The 26,634-nt window shown below is 36.0% G+C and overlaps 2 protein-coding genes across 6 annotated transcripts in view; one reads left to right on the forward strand and one right to left on the reverse strand.

Moving 5' to 3' along the window:
• The window catches only part of KPNA5 (karyopherin subunit alpha 5), a 49,029-nt gene extending 45,649 nt beyond the window's left edge, over positions 1 to 3,380 (reverse strand). The window contains exon 1 of the mRNA XM_060167283.1: positions 3,293 to 3,380. The gene's annotated coding sequence lies outside the window, so the exon portion shown is untranslated. The remainder of the gene's footprint in view (positions 1 to 3,292) is intronic.
• A 1,343-nt stretch (positions 3,381 to 4,723) lies between these two features.
• Positions 4,724 to 26,142, forward strand: ZUP1 (zinc finger containing ubiquitin peptidase 1). 5 transcript variants are annotated; one of them, XM_060167817.1, is made up of 10 exons: positions 4,724 to 5,077; positions 6,267 to 6,839; positions 9,738 to 9,848; positions 11,578 to 11,699; positions 13,290 to 13,458; positions 19,697 to 19,885; positions 20,173 to 20,338; positions 22,973 to 23,124; positions 24,206 to 24,426; positions 25,921 to 26,142. In XM_060167817.1, the coding sequence occupies exons 2-10, from the start codon at positions 6,281 to 6,283 to the stop codon at positions 25,966 to 25,968; spliced, it is 1,737 nt and encodes a 578-aa protein (XP_060023800.1). In that variant the 5' UTR covers positions 4,724 to 5,077; positions 6,267 to 6,280; the 3' UTR covers positions 25,969 to 26,142. The 5 variants fall into 5 exon arrangements, with proteins under 5 accessions (XP_060023800.1, XP_060023799.1, XP_060023803.1 ...); XM_060167816.1 differs by having other exon boundaries at positions 4,724 to 5,021; XM_060167820.1 differs by having other exon boundaries at positions 4,724 to 5,021; positions 6,267 to 6,395.
• The last annotated feature ends 492 nt before the right edge of the window (positions 26,143 to 26,634 follow it).

The raw sequence follows: 26,634 nt of genomic DNA on the forward strand, positions 1-26,634 counted from the left end.
TTCAGAAATTGATTCAATAAGAATTAGAGGCCAAATGAATGTAAGGAATATGCAGTAAGGAAGAAAAAGGAGTTGAGTATGACTCCATGGTTTTTAGTGTGAGCCATTTCAGTATAAGGACAAAATAACCCAAAATAAGGAATACCGATAAAGGAACAGAGTGGTGGTTTTGTTTTCTTGCCTCCATGTTTTTGAGATGAAAATAATGCATTCAATTATACAGCAAAAATCACTCTTTCAGTACTATGAATTTGACAAAATGCACAGGCATATAACCAACACAGTAAGATACAGAACAGCTTCATAACTCCCCCCAAAACTTCCTCACGCTGCTCCTATTAGTCCTTCTCCCACTCTTAAAACCTGACAACCACTGATTTGTTTTCTACTTCCATAGATCTGCCTTTTCCTGAATTCCACATACATGAAATAATAACAGTATGTAGTCTTAATTGGCTTCTTTCATTTAGCATAGTGCATCTATAAGTCATCCATATTGTTGGCATGTAACAATAGATTACTCCTCCTTATCGCTGAGTAATATTCTATTGTACAGATATACCACAGTTTATCCATTCATTTACTGAAGGACATTTAGGTTGTTTCTAGTTTAGGGCAGTTACGAATAAATCTGTTATAAACATTCATGTACAGGTTTTTGTGTAAAAGTAAGTTTTCATTTCTCTCGGGTAAATACCTAGGAGTAGGATTGATGAATAATACGACAAGCGTATGCTTCGCATTTTATAAGAAACGGCCAAACTACAAAGTAACTATAACATTTTGCATTCTCATTAGCAACATATAAGAGTTCCTGTTACTCTGTATCCTGGCTATACACTTGGTATTGTTAGAATTTTGTTATTGTTAATTGTAGCCATTCTAATGGTATACAGTGACTTTTAATTTTAAATGCATTAAATTTACAGTACATAGGGCACAAACAGAAAGTTTTTATTTATGGATGGTTAAAAATGAGTCAAAGCTCAGGAAAAGAGTGCTGAATGATAATCCAAGAGCATTAGAGATATAAAAGAAAGATGCCCAAAGGAGAAATCTTAAGGATATTCACATTTCAGTGGAAAATGGAAAGAACAAAGGAAACCAAAAATAAACAGGAGGATCAGAAGAAAATAAGAGTCATGAAAAAGAAGGGAATTCAAAAGATAAAGGAGTATTTCAGTTGTAGTAGCACTAAAAACAGGTCACCCAATTTGTTCATTCATTGATTTATCCAGCAAGTTTAAGTACCTACAATAAGCCAAGTACCATAGGAAGGAAGCAATAGATTTGATAATTAGGTCACTGGTAAAGACATTGAGAGAAATTTCATTAGTGGTGGAGCTAAAGGGCGAATGGAATGGGCTGAGGACTTCACAAGGATTTAAAACTTTGTGCTTCTGAACTTTTATTATTAACTTTCTTAATAATAACAATGTTTAGCATTATTCTCTACTTCATATACAAAAATTCTGTCACATTAATAAAAGCTTAGGTTCTTGGAAGGGAAAAACAGAGATCAGAGTTCATGACAGAGCAAACTGGGCTTCAACATTAGCTGCTCAATTATGTTCAACAGTATAAAATATCTTAGCAAAATGAAATGTTTGCAGCAATAAACCTCTTTAATATACTTACCACCTATACATTAGGCATCTTCTAGGCCACTGGCCTCTAAACTTTTTGATCACATATCCTATGTACACAAAATACATTTGGGAATTCCATGTACACAAAATACATTTGGGAATTCATCCTCAACATGTTTATTTATATACATGCATTACTAGCTTAATAAACTATCCCATTATAAATTCACAGATAGAAAAGTTTTTTAAAAAACAGAGTAGTTTTAAAAGGTAAACAAACAGAAGTTCTAATATTTTCTCCCCACATCTGATTGAATCACCTTGTGCCTCCCAACACACACAGCAGACACTACTCCTTAATACCATCAGTCTAGGCAAAGCTTTCAATATAAATGTTAACCAAATAAAATCTAGCCCCAACAACTCATACATCATTTGTTCCTTTTTCTTCTGTAGTACAAACTTCCTGTCTCTTATTTAACATCTGCATCCTCACTGCAGTTGCTTCAAAGGGGATGTAAAGTTCAAGGAAAATGATCTTTAAAGGGGCCTCACCCAAGGGGATTATTTCTTTCTCTGGATTATAGCTTTAAAAACTACTGTACTTCAAAGGCTGCTGTCTCATACAAGTTATTTTAAATATAAGAAATGCTATTCAAACACTGTAAAGTTGCCAGAGGAATTTTTTTTCAGTCATAAGCTTATTTTTTCACTCTCCTCTTTGAAAAACTGCTGACGTTGGGCAAACAACTGGAATCCGAACTTTTTCTAATATATATTAACGGAATTTCTTGTCTCCATAAAGCCTCCATTTCCAGGGGCTAAGGTGGCTGTTAGTAAAATTACAAGATCAGTACAAAGGGGAAAGTGCACCAACCAGAAGATCTAAAGGACAGAGCCGTTTGTTTACCAAGAGGGAAAGTCATTTTCTTACAAAATATAAATCACTGAATGTTGTAATTAAGAGACCTCAAATCAGAAGGCTTTTTTTTTTAAAAGGTGTTCAAAAAGCCGAAGAGTTAATGCCCATGTCATATTCTTTTGAAGTATCACTATCCCGTTTAACAGCTTTCAACTCCTTTCATCTCTTATGCATTATCGAGGAGACACGATTAAATTTTCATCTTGGAAGTGAGGTGGCCGACTATTAGAGAGAAGCATCTAAGCCACGCTCGCCCGCGTCCAGGACTGAGCCCTTCCCGGCACCTGCATCCAGGTGGAGGGCAGCTCGTGGAGGTAGAGAGTGCGACCTAACATGTGTAGGCCCCTGGGACCGAACCTACCTTATTCTGGACACGGTGAAACTTCTAATAAGCTGAGCCGCGGGACAGATTGCTGAGCCCCAGAAGTGACAGGCAACGTTTGACAAGACCATGTACCAAAAAATGGAACTACCGAGAAACAGTGGAGCAGAGCGGCGATAGGATGAGACCCTCTGCCTGAAGCTCCTTCAGAGGACCAGCCCGGCTCTCGGAGAGGCTCAGTGCTCCCCGCGACTTCGCCTCCTCAAGAGAAAGGTCCGGCTGCCACGCCCCCGCCACCGCTCTCTCCTTCTGGGGAAGCTGAGAAAATCAGGGCTTGGCCTGGTTCTGAACCCTTTGTAGGGGAAGGGGTAGATCAAAACAGTGGCCTCAGGAACTAGTAGCTCCCAAAGGGACCAAACCCGAGGCTCACCCAACCTGTCCAGTGTCACTCCTACTTACCTATTAATGTGGCACTATCCGGCGCTCTGACTTTCCAGTCCCCAGCTGCGGCGTCTGCTGCGGTAACAGCGGGGTCACCACTCCGCCCCTAGCGATGAGTCTGATGACCAGGCTCGCAACTCAAGATGGCGGCCTCCTGCGCCCCTCACCCGAGACCCCAAGGCTCGCCTCCCAGAAGCCCTTGCACGCGGCGGCGGCGGCGGCGGCGGCGGAGGCTGCGGCACTGACCAGCAGAGGGGGCGGAAAGAAGCGGAAGCCCCAGCGACACCCACCCATTGGGGAGCCGGCTCCTGCCCGGACTCCGGGATTTTAACCCGGAGCGGTTGCCGTTGCAGGAGTGTGTCCTACTGCCCTAGTCCTCCGTGCCAGCTCTCAGTCTTTCATTCACTCATTCGTTGGTTTGCTCACCCATCCATCCATCCACCCATTCATTTGTTCATTTTACAACGTGGTATATTGATGGAGGGCATAATCTGTGCCAGGCATTGTTTGATATTGGAGGTACAACAGTGTACACAACGGATAAAAATCTTAACCTCGGGCTTCCCTGGTGGTGCAGTGGTTGAGAGTCTGCCTGCCGATGCAGGGGACACGGGTTCGTGCCTTGGCCCGGGAGGATCCCACATGCCGCGGAGCGGCTGGGCTCGTGAGCCATAGCCACTGAGCCTGCGCGTCCGGAGGCTGTGCTCCGCAAAAAAAAAAAATCTTAACCTCATGGAGCTTCATTTGTTTCAAGCGTTTCAGTTATCTATTTATTAAAATTTTTATTCTGTAACATTTGTGGATTTTTGACAAAAAAGTAGTCACTGATATATGAAATAAATAACTCCAGATAAAGTACTCTAAATTATTATAACACATATATACACTTGTAATCCACCCTGGGGTTGAACAAGCAGTATTGAAAACAGACTGTTTTCTACATGTAGTGTTAGGCACAGAATATGCAAGATAAATAACACGATTCCTTCCCTGAAGAAACTCCTGTTTTCCATCTCTTGTTCTTTTTGTTCTCTTTTCTGAGAAATTTTTTGGACTATACTACAGCTCTCCATTGATGTCTTTTTTAAAATTCTGCTATTGTATTTTTTAATTCCCAAGAGCTGTTTCATATTTTTAATTCAGGGATCAAGATAGCGTTATCTTGTAACCTTGAGGCAAGAACGTGTCTTTGTCATCCTCCATAGCTCTGAGTTTGGCACGCTGTAGCATTATAAGCCCTTTATTGATAACGTAATAGAGTGCTACTCAGTCAGGCCCTGGATAGTGGGTATTGTGGATTCGTGTAATGCCCTGGGACTTGCCCTCTCCTCGTAAATTAGGCGTTGGAACCTTGTCGGGAAGATGCAAAAAGACTACGACTCCCAGAATGCACCACAACCCAGATTGGCGTGAAGCGGTGCATGCTGGGAGTCCTTCCCTTCCGGGGAATAGAAAAAGAGCTTTTTTGAATTCGTTCCTGGAGGCTGAAGCTTTTCGGAGTCCCTGGTTCTCTTCTCGGTTCACCGTGAGTCTCTGGGTAGAAAGAGGGCCTGCCTCAGTCTTTTAGGCCGGGAAAGGTAATCGACGCCGCGCACGAACTCCTCTGCCCGCAAGCCAGACGGCGTCAGCCGCGGGATCCGAAGAGGAAGCCAAGCACAGGGCAGTGTGGCCGGCCTGTGGCCGGCTGTCCAGGCCAGTAGGAAGTGACCGTCCAGCCCAGGTTCCCTGGGCCCAACGCTTTGACCCAGTTAGTATCGGGGCTGGTTTCCTGTCCTGGCCCGGGATGCTGGCATGGACCCTTGGGTAGGCTCCGGCACCTCTCGCCGGCCTCCGTACTTCTCTCATCCCCTTGTTGTGATCTAAGTGTTAGGGAGTTGAAGCGCATCATTGTGCGTCCAGCTGTGTCCCAGCCCGGGGAACGTAGAAACTTCTCTGCGTGTGACGTTCTTCCCACTGGGGGTTTGGGAGAATTTTCATCTAAAATCAGAGACTATTTTCACTTACCTGAAGGGAAATGGAAAAAAGGACAAAGTTGGGAGTTCTTAGAAAGCTACATTTATTTAAATGATGGGAATAATTTTTTTATTTTTCATTTCCTGTTTGTTTTCTGAATAGTTTTTAGCTGAACGGTAGTCTGTAGTAGAAAGGTTGTGATGGTGATTGCTTTTTGAAAATTACTTTTAGCAAAATCACCTTTGTGTCAGTAGCCAGTACATTATTTGTCCGTAAAACCCAGAAATGACTGCTGATTTAGTACAACTCGTTTTGTAGACCGAACCTCAAAGAGGTGAGATGTCTCACCTAAAATTATGAAACCTGAGATTATAATCCAGTTCTCTTTGACTCTGGAATCAGTGCTGTTTTCTATGATGCTCACTCTGCTTTTATTTCTTTGGGTGGAGAGTACAGCCTCTGGAGAGTGACTGGGTTAGCATTTTGGCTAACCATTTTCTGGTGTTGGTGACATATCTGAGCCACGGTTTCCTCCATATAGAATGATAATAATGATGCTTGAATTGGTTTGATACATGTAAAGCTCTTTAACTGTTAACTGCTATTATAAAGATTTATTTACCCAATTCATTGTTAATAACTTTAAAGTTTTTTATTTAGATATATCAGTTGGTAAGGTTTCTTCTCTTTGTTTTCTCTTACTTGACTTATTTTACCTGGGCAAGTTTATAAACGTTATTTTTTCTCTACCTCAGTCCAGATACACACTTTTTGGAATTTTTGAAAAATTATTTACTTTAATTTGCATTATTATTGCCTTTGTTTTATCGAAACCATAAACTTGAAATACAGTAGTGAAATTTTGGTTGTGATTTATAAATAAATTTGTGTATTTGAGGAACAGTAAGTACATTGAAAATTTCTTTATCTAAATAATCCAGTTATAAATAACAAATATAATTGCTTGATATCATTTTATAAAATGTATTTTCTTCAACTTCTACTTTCTAACTTAAAATAATATTGTATTCTTTTCTAGTTACCTGCTGTACCATGCTATCTTGCAATATATGTGGTGAAACAGTAACCTCAGAACCAGACATGAAGACTCACCTCCTAATTGTTCACATGGAAAATGAAGTTACATGTCCATTTTGCAAGTTGTCAGGTGTGAATTATGATGAAATGTGTTTTCATATTGAAACTGCTCATTTTGAGCAAAATGAACTAGAAAAAAACTTTGAAAGGATTAATACAGTACAGTGTGGAACTTCCAATAGCAGGAAGGACAGCACCCTACAGTGTAGAATGGAAGTTAATTCAAGTATTCATTCAGCTTGTGCATCTAATCCGAAAATTTCAGCTCAAGGCCCACCTAACAATGGTATTTTAAAACATAAAGGCTTTCCTTCAGAGAACTTAACTGAATCTAGAAAATTCCTGAAAAGTAAGGAAAAACAGTCTGACCGAACCAAAATTAAAGGATCAATTTATGAAGCAATGTATAGTCCTCCTGAATGTCCATTCTGTGGAAAAATAGAAGGTTGTAGTCAAGATATGGAAACTCATGTGAAAACAGAGCATGCCGATCTTTTAGACACTCCATTAGAAGGTAAAGTATTCGTTTTATATAATAAGTAAGTAGCAGTAGTCTCAGTTTAATATGTGGTGTCCCAAAATTTGATTTGTAAATGAGATCACTACAAATGTGTTTTCGATTTGTTTATAACATTGTTCATTTACCATTATTGCAATATGAAAATACAATAATGGAAAAGAGTTTTGATGCAAATAGTAAATGTTTCAGCTACATTGAAAATAGTTTTAGAAACTTTCTGAGGAGAAATACACTCAGAGTCCAGTTTGCAGAGGCCTTTTTTTTTTTTTTTTTTTTTGTGGTACGCGGGCCCCTCACTGCTGTGGCCGCTCCCGTTGCATAGCACAGGCTCCGGACACGCAGGCTCAGCGGCCGTGGCTCACGGGCCTAGCCACTCCGCGGCATGTGGGATCTTCCCAGACCGGGGCACGAACCTGGGTCCCCTGCATCGGCAGGCAGACTCTCAACCACTGCGCCTCCAGGGAAGCCCTGCAGAGGCCATTCTTTTATTTACCACCAGCCCAGTGGCATCTGAACTGTCTGGAACTCAGATTTTGTTACCAAGTTCTAGTTTGATTCTGTTATGATCAGAGAACAAACTTTATGGTTTAAGTTCTTTTGAATTTCTTGAAACTTGTTTTATGGCCTAAGGTATGGTATATGGTCTATCTCAGCACATGTTCCATAGACACTTGGGGAAAAAATGTGTGTTCTGTGGTTGTTGGGTCGAGTGTTCTATATTTGTCAATTAGGGTATGTTGTTTGATCGTGTTCAGATCTTCCATGTCCTTGCTGATTTCCTGTCTAGCAGTTCTACCGGTTTTTGGAAGGGAGTTGAAGTCCCTAATTATAATTGTGTATTTGTCTGTTTTTCCTTTCAGCTCTATTAGGATTTGTTTCATGTATTTTGAGGCTCTTTTATTGGTGCATACACATTTAGAATCATGTATTTCTTTGATACCATTGAGTTTTTAAGAGTAATTTATATATTTTGGATGCAAGTCCTTTATCAGATAATGTTTTATGCAAATATTTTTTCCTGGTCTGAGGCTTGTCATTTCATTCTCTTAACAGTGTCTTTCACAGCACAGAAGTTTTTACTTTTAATGAAGTTCAACTTACTTGATTTCTTCTTTCATGGGTTGTGCTTTTGGTGTTGTATCAAAACTCCTTGCCAGACCCAAGGTCACCTTTCCCACGTTATCTTCTAGAAGTTTTAGAGTTTTGAATTTTACATTTAAGTCTGATTCATTTGAGTTAATTTCTATAAAAGGTTAAGGAGAGTGCATAAATTCATTTTTTGAAATCTAATAAATGCTATTTTTTAGGGAAGTTTCAGGTTCACAGCAAAATTGAGTAGAAAGTACAGAGATTACCCGTATACCCCCTGTCCCCTTATCCTCACAACCTTCTCCATTATTCAACAACCCATACCAAGTGATAGTTTGTTAAAATCAGTGAATCTACATTGACACATCAATATCACTCAAAGTCCATAGTTTACATTAGGGTTCACTCTTGGTGTTATATATTCTACAGGGTTTTTTTTGGGTTTTTTTGTTTGTTTGTTTTGCGGTATGCTGGCCTCCCACCGCTGCGTCCCCTCCTGTCACAGAGCACAGGCTCCGGACACGCAGGCCCAGCGGCCATGGCTCACGGGCCCAGCCGCTCCGCGGCACGCGGGATCCTCCCAGACTGGGGTCGAACCCGCATCCCCCGCATTGGCAGGCAGACTCCCAACCACTGCGCCACCAGGGAAGCCCTATTCTACAGGTTTTGACGAATGTATAATTACATGAACCCACCATTTAGTATTTAGTATCATACAGAATAGTCACACTGCCCTAAAATTCCTCTGTGCTCCACCTATTCATCCTTCCCTCCCCCTGGCAACCACTGATCTTTTTACTATCCATATTTTTGCCTTTTCCAGAATGTCATATAATTGGAATCATACAGTATGTCGCTTTTTCAGATTGGTTTATTTCACTAAGTAATGTACATTTAAGATTCCTCCATGTCTTTTTATGGCTTGATAGCCCATTCTTTTTTTTTTTAAGCGTTGAATAATATTCCTTTGGATGTGCCACAGTTTATTTATCAGTTCACCTACTGAAGGACATCTTGGTTGCTTCCAGGTTTTGGCAATTATGAATAAAGCTGCTATATGTACCGGTTTTTGTGTGGACAGAAATTTTCAATTCATTTGGGTAAATACAAGGGAATTCATGATTCTGGATCATATGGTGACAACGTGTTTAGTTTTATAAGAAACTGCGAAACCCTTCCAAAGTGATTGTACCATTTTGCATTCCCACCAGCAGTGAATGAGAGGTCCTCTTGCTCACATCCTTGCCAGCATTTTGTGTTGTCAGTGGTCCAGATTTTGGTCATTCTAATATATGTGTAGTGTTATCTTGTTTTAATTTGCAGTTCCCTAATAACATAATAACATTTTCGGTACCCAGTATCAGCCAGGTCTTGGTCTTGTAGAGGTACCATTTCTTCTGTCTTGGGCATGCTCCCAACTAGGGCATTTGATCCCAGTGTCCTGCTTTTTTGCTGAATGCTTGAATTCTGCATGTCACCACGCAGTTTGGAGGGTACTGAGAATCCAGCCCCCAAAGTCCATATCTGAACTGGTCTCTACTTACCATTTGATTTTCCTTTTTCCTTTTCTTGTTTTGACTACGGAGCTAAATGTTTATTATTAATATTTTCCTTTATTGTAAGAGGTTTGTGCTTATGCTCAGGCTTTCATCTTGACCCTAGAAGTAGAAAAATTGCTTTAAATCCAACTACAAAGAGCTTTTACTTATTTAATAAAGTTAGTGGGTAGTAGAGTCTTTGACTTGGGGTGAAAAATTTTAAGGTTTTAAAAATCAAACCAACTAAATTATATCTCTAATACAGATTGTAATCAACCACTCTATGACTGCCCTATGTGTGGGCTCATCTGTACAAATTACCATATTCTCCAAGAACATGTTGACTTGCATTTGGAAGAAAGCAACTTTGGACAAGGTATGCCTATATGTTTAAAGATAAGAATGTCATGATTTAATTTCTACTTCCTAGGATACTATCTACTTTTTAGATTAGTGTTATAGAGGGAAAAAAAAACCTACACTGGTTAAAAATAAATCTGTCCCTTAAAAAATTCTAATACCGCTTCAACTTTTTAAAGAAGTTCTTTCACATAAAAGTTATAAAGGATGAACTATTGTGACTAACAACTGAACTAGGGGTGTGAATCCAGGGTTTTGACCTAGAACATCAGTATTTAGAAGACAGTGAAATATTGTACAATTTAAAAAATCTTTTTGATTTATAAGTTGAGACCATTCTTTCAGCAGCTGGAAGTGGTTGAATTTAGCATCTTGTCAGTAAAAATTGTTTATGAACTAGGAAGCTGCCATATGGCACATATAATTTTAAAAAGAATATGAACTATGAGACTTAAAAGTTTTTCAAGTGCATTTTCAGATACTCTTCTAGTTTCTTTATTACCACCTACTAGTTTTATAAGAGATTCTAAAGTTTTCCTCTGTCCCCTATTTTTTTTAATAGTGATATTGATTAAGTAATCATGAGGGTGCCTTAGAAGTGGAAAGATCCTATATGATTTTCACAATTCCATTGAAACAAAATGTAATGTAGACCTAAAGAGAAACCAATTGTGTTCTACTGGATTTCAGTTTCTTAGGGTACATAGATATCTCCTGTTAATGCAGGGGTTTTTAGTGTTCATTATCAATGATCCTAGCACCACTTAGTGATGTCCAGGGACAGCATTACCTGCTCACTCAGCCTAATACGAAGATGAGAATTACTGGAGTAAAGATGGAACAGTTCTCTACTGTGGTGGTTCTTTACTAATTACTATGGAAGAATAAATCTCTGAAGTTGAGGGTCTAATAGTTCTTACTTTGTTTATGATAAGCTTTGTATGGGTACATAAATTATTCTGTAAGCCTGTAGTGGGTAATGAGAGAAAAATATGGTCTGAGTGAATCACTGTTGATAGCTTCAGAAGTATGCTAAGAATCAGTTTTGAATTGCATATTTCTACCAGTGGAAGTAGGGACAAATTAGGAAGATGTAGCAGAGGCTGAGAGATTTGAAAGGAAAGAAAGAATATTCAAATACATAATTAAACCATCAAATTGGGAGGTCAAGGAGATGCTGGCCAGAAGACACTCACTAATGGATCTGTGGGACACTGGGTAGAGAGGAAAAAGGGCAAGATGTTCCATAGTTGTACTATTTGCTTAGGGGTCAGACTGTAATTAAGTTACAATCTAATATTTGTACTTTGCAAACTTACATTTTTACCTTCTTTATTATTTCCTTCCTCCCCCTAGTATTTCTTTTAAAAACCAATATGCCTTATTTTTGTTAATGAGGGGCACTGCTCAAGGGTGCTACTTAATTTCTCTAAGTTCTGGTTTCCTTAGTAGATAATAATACCTAACTTCCTAAGGTTGTTATGAGGATCCAAATGAGATAATTAATAAGAAGTGCCTGTCACAGCCTAAACACTCAGCGAGTATTAGCGATTTAAGTGGAGGTTATACCCTTACAGAAGCAGTCCAAGTTCTGCTAGATTTGTTCTTAGTGTTTCTGTGACATCGTAGTCATGAATAAATGGCAAAATAATAGCATTTACTCCTTTTAAAAAATATGTATTAACATATAAGTGAGCCTTTATTTCAGTAGTTATTTTATTCTAAACATTAAAAATGTATAATAGGTATGGATAGAGTCCAGTGTTCTAGAGATCTGGAATTGGCTCAACAGCTTCAACAAGAAGAAGACAGAAAGAGGAGATCTGAAGAATCAAGACAAGAAATGGAAGAATTTCAGAACCTGCAGGTACAAAGATTAATAGCAATTATATTATTTTGGTTTGGTTAGAGTTCTTATTTTTCAAACATGCTATCAAGCCTTCAGCCTATTATTTTTGTCTTTATTATACAAAATATTTTTTTACATATATTTTTTATAGTTCATAACAGCCACCATTTATAAGTACTCATTCTGGTCATGTACTAGGGTGAACACTTCGTATAAAGTATCTTAAAATCTTCACTGCTCCATGAAGTTATTTTAGACTTTTTTTTTTAACAGAAGATGAAGAAATGGAGACATAAAGTACTTAAGTAGCTTAACTTGCTCAGGGTTTGGCAGTATTAAATGGTAAAGCCTGGATATAAACCTATGTCAATGGGAAAAATTAGGAAATTGAGACTCGGAATTTTAAGTGTTTGTATAGGTACTTAAAACAGAAACTTAGAATTAATGTCTCCTGAGTCTTAAATTCTTTTAGTGATTGCAATTCAGGCATTTAGAAAGAAGCATTTTTAATGGAAAATACTTTTTGATGATGTTTGAGACTTCATTTTTTTTAGGTGAGTGGTGGTATCTGTTGAACTAAACTGGTAGCATCTATTATATTTTTAATGCATTAAAAATTTTAACATCTTTTTCTACTTTTTTCAGACCTAATTTGCTGTAGACTATGATGTCATCTGTGTTAATAATGCTCATATAGTTTTTGAGTGTTCTTTTTCTATGTGCTAATAGGGTAATATATGAGTAAAAAGGGTTTATGATTGAATAGGTTTGAAAGTGTCCACTTAAACAGGTTTGTGTACTTGGGGTCTTCTCAAAGCCTTTAAAATACTAATATGCATTGTACATATCATAATCTTCCTGATCTTATTTGACCTCTCACTTTTTTTTCTCCAGTATCTTAGACATGGCTATTCTTCCTTTGGAATATCTAATTTAGGCTATTTTTCTCATTCATGATTCATTTATTTGCAAAATTATTTTCCCACCAGGATTCAGAGGAGAAAAGAAAGTTGGCTTTTCCTAAGTCGTCTTTGCCTTATATAATTTTGAAACATTTATCAATACAAAAACTTTTCGGTGTTTAAGGGAGTTTATTATGTAAGTTTGCAGGTTACTTGTTCAGATCTCAGAAATGTTTTCCATAGGGGCTGTTTTAACATATTATTGTCAGTGTGCAAAAACATAGTTCATTCACTACATAGAATGAATACCTGAATGAATTATGGATTAAGTAGGCCTTTGTAGGCTAGCCTAGGAACCAAATAACAAGTACTGACAGGTTGTCTTGAAAAAATCAGCAGTATGGTCAGAACTCATCTGCCTTTCACAGTACCATTAGTAGGAAGACAGGATTCTCTACTTTCCCTACTACAAGGAAAACAAGTCTCTTACCATGATGGTTGTTTGTAGAGAAAGGCTATTATTAACTTAGGGATTTTTTTGTGTGTGATTTATTTTTCATAAAAATCTTTAAGTTGACTTGTATAAATGTCTATAAACCAGAATGTTTCAAAATATATTTCCAGATATAAAAAATAGTGGGAAGTTTCCATCCTCATTAATGTAAAGGGACATAAAAATTAAGTCATTTGTTTTTATGTTCAATAGAGACAATATGGTTTAAATAATTCTGGAGGGTACAAGCAACAGCAGCTACGAAATATGGAGATAGAAGTAAATAGGGGAAGAATGCATCCATCTGAATTTCATAGAAGAAAAGCTGATATGATGGAATCACTAGCTATTGGTATTGATGATGGAAAAACAAAAACTTCTGGTGAGTATTTAAACATCCAAATCATGGTTTTAATATTCCATACACACTGAAGTAATAATCAGAATTATTTGAATTTTGTGTAATTTTCATAACCCATAGTTTATATAGTTTTAGGTGAGACTGTGTGTTCAAGTAATTTTTTGTTTGTTGTTTTAAAACTCCTGAACTTTTATTTTTATAGTAAATAATTCACTTAAAAATAATTCACTTTTATATTGTGTCAATTTATTTGACATTTGGAAACAAACCTTTTAGAAAAGTTTTTAAGTGCTTACTATGTTCTAGACAATTGCTGTCTAGTAGAATGTGAGCCACATAAATAATTTTAAATTTCCAGTAGTCACATTAGAAAAAGTAAAAAGGACTAGGTGAAATTAATTTTAATATTTTTCCAGCGTGTCCATAATATGTCAACATGTAATAGGTATTAAAAACTGTTAATGGGATGTTTTACAATTCTTCAAAATCCAATGTGTATTTTACTTTGCAGGGCATCTCAGTTTGGACAAGCCACACTTCAGGTGTTCAAATAGCCACCTGTAAATAGTTTCTACCGTATTGTTCAGTACAGTTTTAGATACTAAGACCTTTATATATATTGTATCATGTAACTCTCAAAAGAAAAATCTTGTGTACTGTTCGATTTTTCTGGATGAGGTCATTGTGACTTAGGTTAAATTACTTTCCCAAAGTAAGGTTACATAGCTAGTTATTGGCCCAGCTGGTATTCACAATCAGATCTGTCTTGTTCCAAAGAATGCCATTTTTCCTGATGTTTTTAACATTTTTTTTTAACATGTCTGTTAGTATAGTTTAAAAAAAAACCAAATTATATGGAAACAGCTTTGTTCCCACCACCCAGTTTTTATGAAATTTAATGTTTTAAAGCTGTAAACCCTTTCATATGTATTTTAAACCCCTTGCGTACCCCTCATTCATTGTGATTTCTGTCCTCCACAAAGGGAATCATTATCCTGAATTTGGTATTTATCAGTCTCATATATGTTTTAATAATTTTATCTTATATGTAGGTTTCCATAATAATATATAATCTTTTATATTTTAAACTACGTGTAAATTGGTATACAATATGTATGCTTTAATTGGATTTGCTTAAATATATTGATTCTTATAACTGTACTTCATTCATTTTGATTGCTGTATAGAATTTCCTTGTATTACTTAGGTTGTTTCCAGTGTTTTATTCTTACAAATGTGAACAAGTTTCCCCCTCAAGAGTTTCTCTAACATCCAGACTGGAAATACTAGATTAAAGGGTATTTGCATAATTAACTTTGTTAAGGGTATTATGGAGTTGTTTTCTAAAATGGTTGTAATCTACATTAGCATCAGTGTGTTCTGACTTATACTTTGTATCGTGACACTTTTTAATTTTTGCCATTTAATAGGGCATGAGAGGAGGATACATCTCTTAATTGTATTTCTCGGATTACTCCTGAGTTAGTTTCTTCTGTAAATAACCTAGTCCCTTCCTTTTCCCCTTCTCTGTTGGGTTGTTTGTCCTTTTCTTATTGATTTTTGGAAGTCCATTAAGTATTCAGGATACTAATTCTTCATTGATTATATGAGGAGCAAATATCTTCTTCAAATCTATAATTTGCCTTTAAATTTTGTACATGGTGTCTTCAATTAGACAGAATTTTAAATTTGAATATAATTGAATTTCTTAATCTTTCCCTTTATTTGTTTTCTAAGTGTCTTGTTTAAGAAACCCCCCCATCTTTGAGATCATAAACATATCCCTTTATATTGTCTTTAAATATTTATACCCTTAAAATGGATAACCAACAAGGACCTACTGTATAGCACAGGGAACTCTGCTCAATATTATGTAACAACCTAAATGGGAAAAGAATTTGAAAAAGAATAGATACATGTGTATGTATAACTGAATCACTTTGCTGTACACCTGAAACTATCACAAAATTGTTAATCAGCTATACTCCAATATAAAATAAAAAGTTTTTTAAAAAGTATATATTTTTTTAAAAAGATAGTTCCTTCACATAGATCATGGTATTTTTTTATGCCAACTGGAAGTGATTTTAGCACATAAAAATCAACTCACTGTGATAAACCATAATATGGAAAAGAATATTATATGTATAACTGAGTCACTTTGCTGTACAGTAGAAATTAACACATTGTAAATCAACTGTACTTCAATCAAATAAACTAAAATTAAAAAAAATAGAACAAAACAAAAGAAAAATTTATGCCTGCTTTTCATATTCAGGAATTCCCTGGTGGTCCGGTGGTTAGGACTCCGCACTTCCACTGCAGGGGGCACAAGTTTGATCCCTGGTTGGGGAACTAAGGTCCCGCAAGCGGCACTGCCAAAAATATAAAATAAAATAAAGTAGCCGTTACTAAAAAAAAAAATTATACCTTGCTTTTCATATTTTGACTTTTAATCAACTTGGAATTTATTTGTGCATATGTCTGTGTGAGAGAGAGGGAAGGAGGGAAAAAGTTGAGTGAGCGAAAGAGAAGGTATGGATCTAATTTTTCCCCTTATTTGTAGTGATACTTATAATACTAAGTTGTTATTGCTTGTTTATCTCAGTACCACTTAGCAAATCTGTACTGTCTCCATGTATTTGTAACACATATGTCATATTTTCATATATCCATACGTCTGTTTCTGAAGGCTGTCTTTATACTTCAAGGGTCTCCCTGCAGAAAGTTTCCATACAGGATAGGACTTCCCAGCAGATGTGTAATATGATGCATTAGGGTATATAGGAAGAAAATATTAGAACTTCTACTTGTCTTTAATTTATGGTATCCTTTAATTTCTGTTTATACATATGTTTTAGAGTTACTGGAGAATATAGTAGTGTATGTATAATTTAAAATAAATATATCTGTAAAAGATTGAAGAACACTGACCTGTAATGTACTGTGTCCTTTTTATTTAGAAGTAATCGATTTAGTGCTAAAGATTTTTTTTTACTCCCTTCACTCATTTCTCCCATCCCCCCACATCCTGCCTCTGGCAAAGACCAGTCTGTTCCCTGTATCCATGAGCTTGTTTTTGTTGTGGTGGTGGTTGTTGTTTTGTTGTTGTGTTTTTAGATTCCACATGTAAGAGAGATAATGCAGTATCTGTCTTTCCCTGTCTGACTTACTTCACTTAGCATAATGCCCTTAAGGTCCCTCCACTGTTACAAATGGCAAGATTTCATTCTGTTCTGTGGCTAAATAATATTCCATTGTATGTATGTATGTGTGTGTTATCTCTTCTCATTTTGTTTTTTGTTGTTGTTACATTAATTTTTTTTTATTGGGGTATAGTTGATTTACAATATTATATTAGTTTCAGGTATACAACATAGTGATTCAGTACTTTTTAGATTAAAGTTATTATAAAATATTGGCTATATTCCTTGTGCTGTATAATATATCCTTGTAGCTTATTTATTTTATACATAGTAGTTTGTACTTCTTAACCCCCTACCCCTATTTTGCCCCTTTTTCCTTCTCTCTCCACACTGGTTAACCACTGATTTGTTCTCTATATTTGTGAGTCTGTTTCTGTTTTGTTACATTCCTTTGTTTTATTTTTTAGATCCCTCATATAAGTGATAACATACAGTATTTGTCTTTCTCTGACTTATTTTACTAAGCGTTATTACCCTTCAGGTCCATCCATGTTGTTGCAGATGGTGAAATTTCATTCTCTTTTCTGGCTGAGTAGCATTCCTTTGCGTGTATGTATGTGTACCACAATTTCTTTATCCATTCATCCTTCAGTGGACACCTAGGGTCTATATCTTGTTTATTATAAACCGTTATGCAGTGAACATAGGGGTGCATATATCTTTTCAAGTTAGTATTTTTGTTTTCTTCTGAAACAGATTGGCTTGCTGTGTCATATGGTAGTGAAATTTCTGGATCATATGGTAGTTCTAGTTTTATTTATTTGAGGAACCTCCATACTGTTTTCAATAGTGGCTGCAACAGCTTTCAAAAGTATGCAAATATATACAGTCCTGTTGGACTGCTAGTATAAGGCCTGCTGACCAGGTGATATGGCAGTGTCCCCTGGGTGACAATCGCAAAAATCAGGGTTGCACACAAGTGTATGGGCTCTTTTCTGGAAGTTACTGGTAAGCTGGAGTAAGAGGGAGAATGCCAAGGTGGCATCCACAGCCTTCGTTCCTTGAGAGCAGCTCCCTAGTCCACTAGATATGTGCCAATCCTGAAGCTTGCCCCCCAGGCTGAATCTCTAAGACAAAGAAAGAGGCTGCCTTCAGAGAAAGACTTGGGGATATGCCTCAGTTTTTTGTCTGTGCAGTGCCCTGGAGATGGCGGCCTTCTAAGAATTGTCTTCCCGATTGCCATAGTCCTGTGAGACCCAGGAATGCAAGCCCTCCTGGCCACCAGAATCAGGCTGTCAGGGTGGCAGCTGTGAAAGCTGGGGTACCAGGCGTAAAAACCAGGACACCATCCGTGTGTAAGGCTCCCCTCCAGGAGACACCGGCTCTCTGAAAACTTCCCTAACCTTGGGAAGGAAAAAGAAATCCAGATCCAGGAAATCCAGACTTCCAAATAAAATTTGTATTTTTTGTTAGTTATGCAGATGTTAATTGAAGCTGCTCTCATTTGAAGAGTCTCATTATTTTAACATTCTATATTCTATATAGAATAGAATAGAATTTAACAGAAGGTACATTCATCTTGGAAAATATCTAAAGACATTTAGGTGCTAAGAAATAAAGAACTTTAATTATGAGGAAATTTTCCTTTAAAAGCAAGTGCTATGATGTGGTTACTAGGACAGTATTACATACACAATGAGGCATCATTGAGTTAGTAATAACTATGCCAAAGTATATTAGAATGTACATTACTTTTTTTCCCTATTTTTCTATTATTCCACCTCACTCTTAAATGTCTCTCAGATCTTGATCTCTTTATCAAAGTCTGTGATACTGAATCTCACATTAATTTCTCTGAATTCCTAGAGTACCCATTCCATGCTACAACATTTAGTACTCAGTTATATAGCATTTTAATTGTTCTTTTTCTTGACGGTGAGTCTAATCTTTTTAAGTTCCCTGGAAATGGTTATAATGGTCTATATTTCTGTCCTTCATAGTGTAGGCACAGCTACAACTCTTGGTTCCTTTAATTGTTTTGATTTATTGACTCTGCCTTCTTAAAGACAAAAACCCATTTTCCTATAGGATAATCTTCATTCAAGTAAAGTATTTAGTGATTGCCTTTTTGGTGCCATGTTCTATGTGAGAAAGTATGGGCTATCCAAATAAGATTTTCCTGCCAATAAGCTTCCCAGAGTCTGTAAAGTATGCACAAAGAACTGTAGAATTCTGCCATGAAATATGACCAGTACCTAGGAGGCACAAGTAAAATGTAGTGATTGTTCAGAAAAAGAGGACCTTTTTGTTTGGGGTTATGGAATCAGGAAAAGTGTTTACAAAGACTGTAGCATTTGCTTCTGAAGGTATCAGTAGGATTTTGAAATATAGGGAGAGTTACTAGAAGGAGGAAAGGGATAGAATCAGATGTACCCTGCCCTAACACCTTGTTATTCATGCTATAGCACTTATTATAATCTGGGTCCAGGAGGTTTTAAGGAATATTGTCATAATACTTTGTATCCTCAATGCTTAGCATAGTGCTAAGTATTTTAAAAGTGCTTAGTAAATATTGTAATTGAATGAAAACTCCATGGTCAAAATCATGTTCAGTTAGGCCACAGCCAAAATTGTGGCAAGAAGAGTGGTTTGAAATAAAGATAAGTTAGAGGATAGCCTGCTGTGGGCTTCATATACCATGGATTAAAACTATTCCATGGGTAATAGGAAGCTATTGAAGTTTTTAAATTGAGAGCAAATTGACTAGGACTGAGCTTCAGAAAGAATGATGTCCAGCAGAATGTATAATAAAATGGGGGGTCAAGAACATTCATTCAGCAGTGTACTTTTATGTGCTGGCCCTGCAGATGCAGAAGTGAAGGAAGCAAACAGTTTCAATTCAGCATAATAAGTAATATGCTAGTATTAGGAAACTCTCATAGTAGTAAATAAGCAGGACAATAACCAAGATTATATCAGTAAAAAGATAAAGAAGATGGAATCGACAGGATTTAGATGTGGCCCTTGAGAAAGAGGTTGATATTAGAAATATATGAGACAGCCATAGAAAGATGATATTCCTCTAAACTTTCTAAATCTCTTTTTCACTTTAGGAATTATGGAAGCACTTTATAGGTATTATCAGAATGCTGCCACAGATGTGAGGCGTGTGTGGCTTTCTACAGTAGTGGATCACTTTCAGTCATCTTTTGGTGACAAAGGTTGGGGTTGTGGTTACAGAAATTTCCAAATGCTGCTTTCATCATTATTACAAAATGATGCTTATGATGATTGCTTGAAAGGTATGTGAAATACGATACCCTGAACTTATCATCTGATAAAGTACATTTGATGTGGAATGAATTAATATATAGTAGGCACAATTAATAGCTTTAATAAAGATGTATTTTAGTGGATATTTACATTAAAAACCTGAATTCTGGTTGAAGGAAGAGAAAATGATATGGTAGAAGATGTCAGAAATAATGGCATAAAAACTGTAGGTTCCTGTAGAATGTATGGTGTACTGCTAAATGATATTATTCAGTACTTTACTGTCATATTACATATTTGCTTTGTATAATTTTAGGTATGTCAGTTCCTTGCATTCCAAAAATTCAGTCTATGATTGAAGATGCATGGAAGGAAGGTTTTGATCCCCAGGGTGCCTCTCAACTTAATAACAGGTTACAGGGAACAAAGGCCTGGATTGGAGCATGTGAAGTATATACACTTCTGACCTCCCTAAGGATAAAGTATGTACCTAAAAAACCAAGTTAATGTTATTGTCATATCTGGGAAATCTTTGTTATTGTGTTTTTTTTTTAATCAAAGGGATAGTTAAAAAATAAAATTTAAGTAGCATTAAAATGAAAGACTTACAATGAAAACCAGCAACTCATTCCCCATTTCATGCTCTTATCTATTCTCAAGTCCTGTCTCTCAGAGGCAGCTGTCACTTCCATTGTTTTTTTTGTTTTTTTTTTTTTTTTGCGGTACGGGCCTCTCACTGTTGTGGCCTCTCCCGTTGCGGAGCACAGGCTCCGGACGAGCAGGCTCAGCGGCCACGGCTCACGGGCCCAGCCACTCCGCGGCATGTGGGATCTTCCCAGACCGGGGCGCGAACCCGTGTCCTCTGCACCAGCAGGCGGACTCTCAACCACTGCGCCACCAGGGAAGCCCACTTATATTGTTTTTAAATAATATGCTTTCATGGCCTTTTCTTGGTTTGTCACTTTTAGACATTGTCTATTGCATTCTCCTTATATCTCCCATCTGTTTCCCCTCAATTTTTGTAATATGGTTAAATCTCAGTTTTTATTAAGTTAAAGTCAGGGTTTACATCATGACTGTGTAAATATTATTCATTGCTGATTTTATATCTTTCCTGAAAAGCTTTTTAAAATTTTCTTTGAGTTAAGAATTGCCTTTCCTTTTCCGTTTTACAGTTTGGCTGCATCATGGTCAAATTTTTCCAAAAACTCCATTTATCATGAAATCTGAGGTGCTCCTTATTCCTGGACACCTTTTTCTTGAAGCTGTCTTTCCTCTGCTCTAGTCTGCATTATTTGCCTTCTAGATCCCTTCCACAGCTCTAATCATGTTGCATTTCTTCACTGTTTTCTTGAATTGGGTCCTGGATTTTTCCTGGATTCCATGTCTCTCTCTTTTTTGGATTACTCTCTTTTGCTTGAACACTTCCTTTATTAGCCTTCTAAGAAATGGTACCTAGTCTTATTACGTAAGTGATAGTTTGTGTGGCTGTATTATTCTTAACCCAAAATCATTTTCAAATCAGATCAAGTTGTTACTCTGTTGACTTCTAGCAATCAGTATTACTAAAGAGAAGGTAAGCTGCCATCTGATTTTTGTTCCTTTGTGTATAACCTATTTATTTTCTCAGGAAGTTTTTTTGCATCTTTTCTTAGCCCTGATACTATGAAAATTCACCATTGGATGTGGGGCTTTGATTCATTGTGTTGGGCATTTGTTTTTCCTTTTGAATCTGGAATTGTAGGCTATAAGATCTCAGTATAGTGGTTAAGGGCTTAGACTTTTTGAAGTAAGATTGCCTACAATTGATTCTAGCTTTCTGCCTGCTACCTCTACGACTTAACTTGTCCTAGTCCCACCATTGATAAAAGAACATGTAAATAGTTACTGCTTCATAGAGTTGTAGTGATAATTAAATGAGATAATAATGTCCTTAGGACTATGACTGGCATGTAGTAAGAGCTTAGAGGTTAAATGTTGTTTGATAATTATGATCCCTCCATTTTCTTTATTTTTCTTTCTGGAACTCCTGTTAGTTGGCCACTGAACTTCTTTGACTTTCTTTGATTTTGTTTTACTATCTAAGTTTACTCAACGTTATCTCCCAGCTACTCTATTGAAATTTTTATTTTAACAATCATGTTTTTAATTTTAAGGGGTAATTTCATACCATCGTATTCTTTTATGGTTGTAAAATTTTTTTCCAACATTTTCTTTTTTTCTATTCCTTGCATTTTTCTGTATCCTCCATGTTAAATTGCTTTCATGTCTATTTATTTTAGTCTTTTCCATTTGGAAGGCTTTCTTGTAACTTTTAAAAATCCTTAGCTGTCTGTTCCTAAAGTGAAGAATGAGGCACTAAAAAGCTGATTGGCGGACCTCGGCTTTCAAGAGACATCGGAGATAGATGCTTATGATCATCTTTAATGGAAAGTTTGCCTTAAGCTTCATGACTCTATATTAATTGCTTTTACTTATATTTGACCTTTTTTAAAATAGTTGTTGAGAAGTGTAAATAGTGCTCCTGTTTAAAATAGTTTGGTTTATTCATGGTTGACTTCCTCTTGAGGAAACAATACCACCATGGTCTGTTGCCAAATAGGAGATAGATAGATGTATAGATGGGGGTACATACAGGTTTTTTATGATCTTTACAGGTATTCTTTTCTTGTCTATTATTGAAATTTGAGAGAACTGACAGGAAAAATATTTAGGATATTTTTGATAGCTTCAAATGGCTGTTGAGGAATTATAATTAGAGGTCGGCTTCTAATTGATCATCGGGTTTAGAGACTTTGGAGTAAAAGTCCCTATGTCTCAGGTTATAGGTAGACTTTTAAAAATCAAGTATGACCCTCATTTACTACTAATGGAAGTTTTATATGTCAGAAAATTTTTGTAACTTTTATATCTGTCATCAACCTTAAAAGTTATTTAAATAATTTCCTCATAAAATAAGTTTTCAGATAAATAATAAAATTTTTATTTCTTCTTAAGAAAATGATGAAATAAAATTAATTCTAAATTAAGAATTTTTTGTATTTTATAACTCCATTGATGAAAAAATTTTTTTTAATATTTTTCTAAATAATCCATTTTGTCAATTTTTTTTATAGGTGTCGTATTATTGACTTTCACAAGTCAACTGGCCCTTTGGGTACACACCCTCGCTTATTCGAATGGATATTGAGCTACTATTCTTCAGAGAGAGAAGGGAGTCCGAAAGTACTGTTTACATCTAAACCTCCTATCTATCTTCAACATCAAGGTTAGTATAACTTACAGATACTAAGTATAACTTATAAGACAATTTATTTTTATGAGACAGGCAATTGGCTTTTGCTTTAGGATACGTTAAGATTCTGATAATTAATGGGAGGAGAGGAGTATTGTGACATTACTCTTATTTTTAGAGCTGTATTGTCATCATGACACATTCCAGTAATGGATGATGTCCTTGGTATCTTCAGGGCCACCTGCTTCACTCTCCCTTTATTGTTCATCCTTTACATTTTGCAAGGCTTTACCTCACTTCAGTGAGGCCTTCCCTGACCATCTTTTTGAAAAATTCATCTTGTTATTCTACCCCCCTCCAACAATGGCATTTCCTATCCCTCTTCCCTGCTTTATTTTTCTTTATCTAACATGATATATATAAACTTTACCTATTTACCTTGTTTGTGGAGAATTCCTTCCTATTAGAATATAAGCTCCATGAAGGCAGAAGTGTTTGTTTTGTTTGCTTTTGTATCACTAACTGCATGGAATAGTGCCTGGCATATGGATATTTCATAAAATTTGTCGAATGGATGATTTGGATTGACAGGAGGAAAGAGAAGTAAATATTAGGAATTTCATTGTTCAGGATACAAGCTAGAAAGTTTAAGCCCTTCCCATTGAAGTTCTGGTATGTATAAATTGACTCTTGTTTACCTTTTGGAACCATGAGACTTTTTGTTCTTCAGTAGGTAAATTTCAAATCCATTCTTCTAAGATAATTTGAATAAGAAGGACTATGGGATTAGGAAAGAAAAACTAAAATATACGGCATAGTGAAAGTAGAATTTTTTGCCATGAAGCCTTTAGAAAACTAAAATTGAACAAAGAAAACTGAAAGTGTCTTAGAACTGAAAGAACTCAGATAACCTATGTGTCAGAGGGACTGACTGTATTTATATTCTAAATACACATGTGCACACACACTATATATAGAAAGTGTATATAGTGTGTCTATATATGTGCGTGTTTATATATAGTAACATATCTGTATATAGCTGTACATATAAGTAGATATCACACACACACACACACATATATATATATATAGCTCTTACTTGATTTTTTGATAGGTCATAGTCAAACAGTTGTTGGAATTGAAGAGAGAAAAAACCGAACATTATGTTTACTAGTATTTGATCCTGGATGTCCTTCTCGAGAAATGCAGAAACTCTTAAAACAAGACATGGAAGCTAGCAGTGTCAAGCAACTTCGGAAATTTGTGGGGAATTTAAAACATAAGCAGTACCAGATAGTGGCAGTAGAGGGTGTTCTTTCTTCAGAGGAGAAAATTGTAAGTATCTAAATATTTATTATGTGAAGCTTGGACAGGTTGGACTTCAGAGTATAAAATTTTTAGCTAACTCCTAACACCTCATTCTGTAACATTAGGTTGGCAAAGATATTTTGTATGTCATTTAATTTCTGGAATGAACATCTTTAAATTTCAAATGGTACCTGATTTTGTCAAATATTTTACTTGGAGCTTCACAAAAATATTTAATTTTATAATACATAATTTAATTTTTAATGTCAGAGGAGTAATGAAAAATGGCAACATATATGGTAAGAAAAAGCTAACTTAATCCAAGGAGTTCTAACTCATATTGGTCTCATAATTACTGTTTATTACATGTGATTCTAGTGATTCCTGAGGCTCTGTGTTAGGCACTTGGATATGTTGGATGAACTATTGGAGATATATATATCACACTATTGCGAGAGTGAAGTACTCTAATAGGACACATACACTTACTTATTGGATATATACAATTCCAGAAATTAACTTCAGTACAGTTACCTCTTTACCCCTTGCATTTAAGTGATGAGTAGTACATTATAGAAGAATTCCTAGGAATTGGAAACCCTCCACTTGTATAAACTGAAGCTATGTGGTAGCATATCAAGTCTAGAAAATACACAGTTCTCAAATCTTAAAGAAAAAAAAAATGTTCCTATTAGAGTACTTCACATTTGTTTCCCTCTAAAGAGAGAAGAGATAGAGCAGTAGAAAGGAGCATTTATGAAGAATAATAGGATCATGAGGGAAAGGACTAAAATTGTTTGAAATGAGAGATAGAGCTAGAGTAATCTTTTCAGCATCACAACTTGGGATATACAGGCAAGGACTGTTTAAGAGGTTCTTCAGTTTAATTACGATACGTTAGAGGTTTCTTTGCAATGACTTAAATACCAAAATTGCATTCATTTTTTTCACCCTATCGTTAATTTGGCTGAATAAAGTTAGAGGTTCATTTTAACTGTTACAAAATACCAAGATGCTTGTTCACCAATATACCGATAACTTTTGACATCATAGGTGGGGTTAAGATGTTATGGAAAAGCCCGAGTGAACTTTTTGGCCTACCCAATATCATGGAGGCTAGCTGCACATTTTATTTAGCTGTTAGCTTTCTGGTCTTGGAAAGTGAGACCTTGGTGGTGTTTCTCTGCTTGTAGCCCCATCTCTATCTCTCCTTCTCTCTGTTTTTACCTCTCTCTGACTTTGAGCCAGGATTTTTAATTTTGATTCATTATTCCATAAAAAGGTGTTATTTTCTTTTTAATCCTTTGTGTTTTGTCTTTATCTGGAATTTTCTTTAATTTTTTAATGGCTTGGCTTTAAAAATGTTTTTCCTAATTTCCTAAATTTGAAGTTGTAATATTCCTTAAGGAATTTTCATTATCTTGGAAAAAATTCCAGATTTTTTGTATTATAAAATTAATACATACGTTAATTAATTGACTTCTCCCTTACTATTAATATTTTTTTAAATTTCTTTTCAAGGCCAGGAGACAAGCTTCTCAAGTCTTTACAGCCGAGAAGATCCCTTGAAGAAGTAAGCATTTCAGTGATTGTGGAATTTTACTTTATTTTTCAAATTCAGATATTAAACTTTTAATACAACATATGAATTCTCTAAATACTCTGTTTAATTTCTAAAATTCTAAATTATACCTTTAGTACTCCATTGTTTAGTAGTTATTCCAATAAAATATCTTGTTTGCATTGTGGGTTTTATATTTCTTATCCATGTTTCAGAAACTGGTTTTGTATTATATGACTATTTATTGGGTTCTTACTTGTGTTAGGTATTCGCAGTATTTTGTGTGTATTAATTAATCTCCAAAACAGTTCTGTGAGACAGGTACTGTTATTAGCTTGTGAGGAAGCTGAAACTCTGAGAGATTAGTAATTTGCACAAGAAAGTGGTCATCATCCAGAGCGTGAACCCAGACTGCTCACCTCCAGGCTCTTACCATTATAGCATTCTGCTTTCTTCTGTATTATATATGTAATGAAATTCCCTCCTCACTACTGAGAAATAACCTTAATATTTAATAGGCATAGCTCTAAAAAGAGGGATTTACTTTTGTTAAATATTTACACTCATACTTATACAACGGTGATGTAGAGTGTTGTGTTTAATGTGTCCTGTAGGAAAGAAACTTTCAGATTCTGTTGGATTTACCATGAAAGGTTGCAAGCTAGAATCCTACT

Source organism: Lagenorhynchus albirostris, chromosome 12 (assembly GCF_949774975.1).
Source record: "Lagenorhynchus albirostris chromosome 12, mLagAlb1.1, whole genome shotgun sequence".
In the NCBI taxonomy this organism is placed as follows: domain Eukaryota; kingdom Metazoa; phylum Chordata; class Mammalia; order Artiodactyla; family Delphinidae; genus Lagenorhynchus; species Lagenorhynchus albirostris.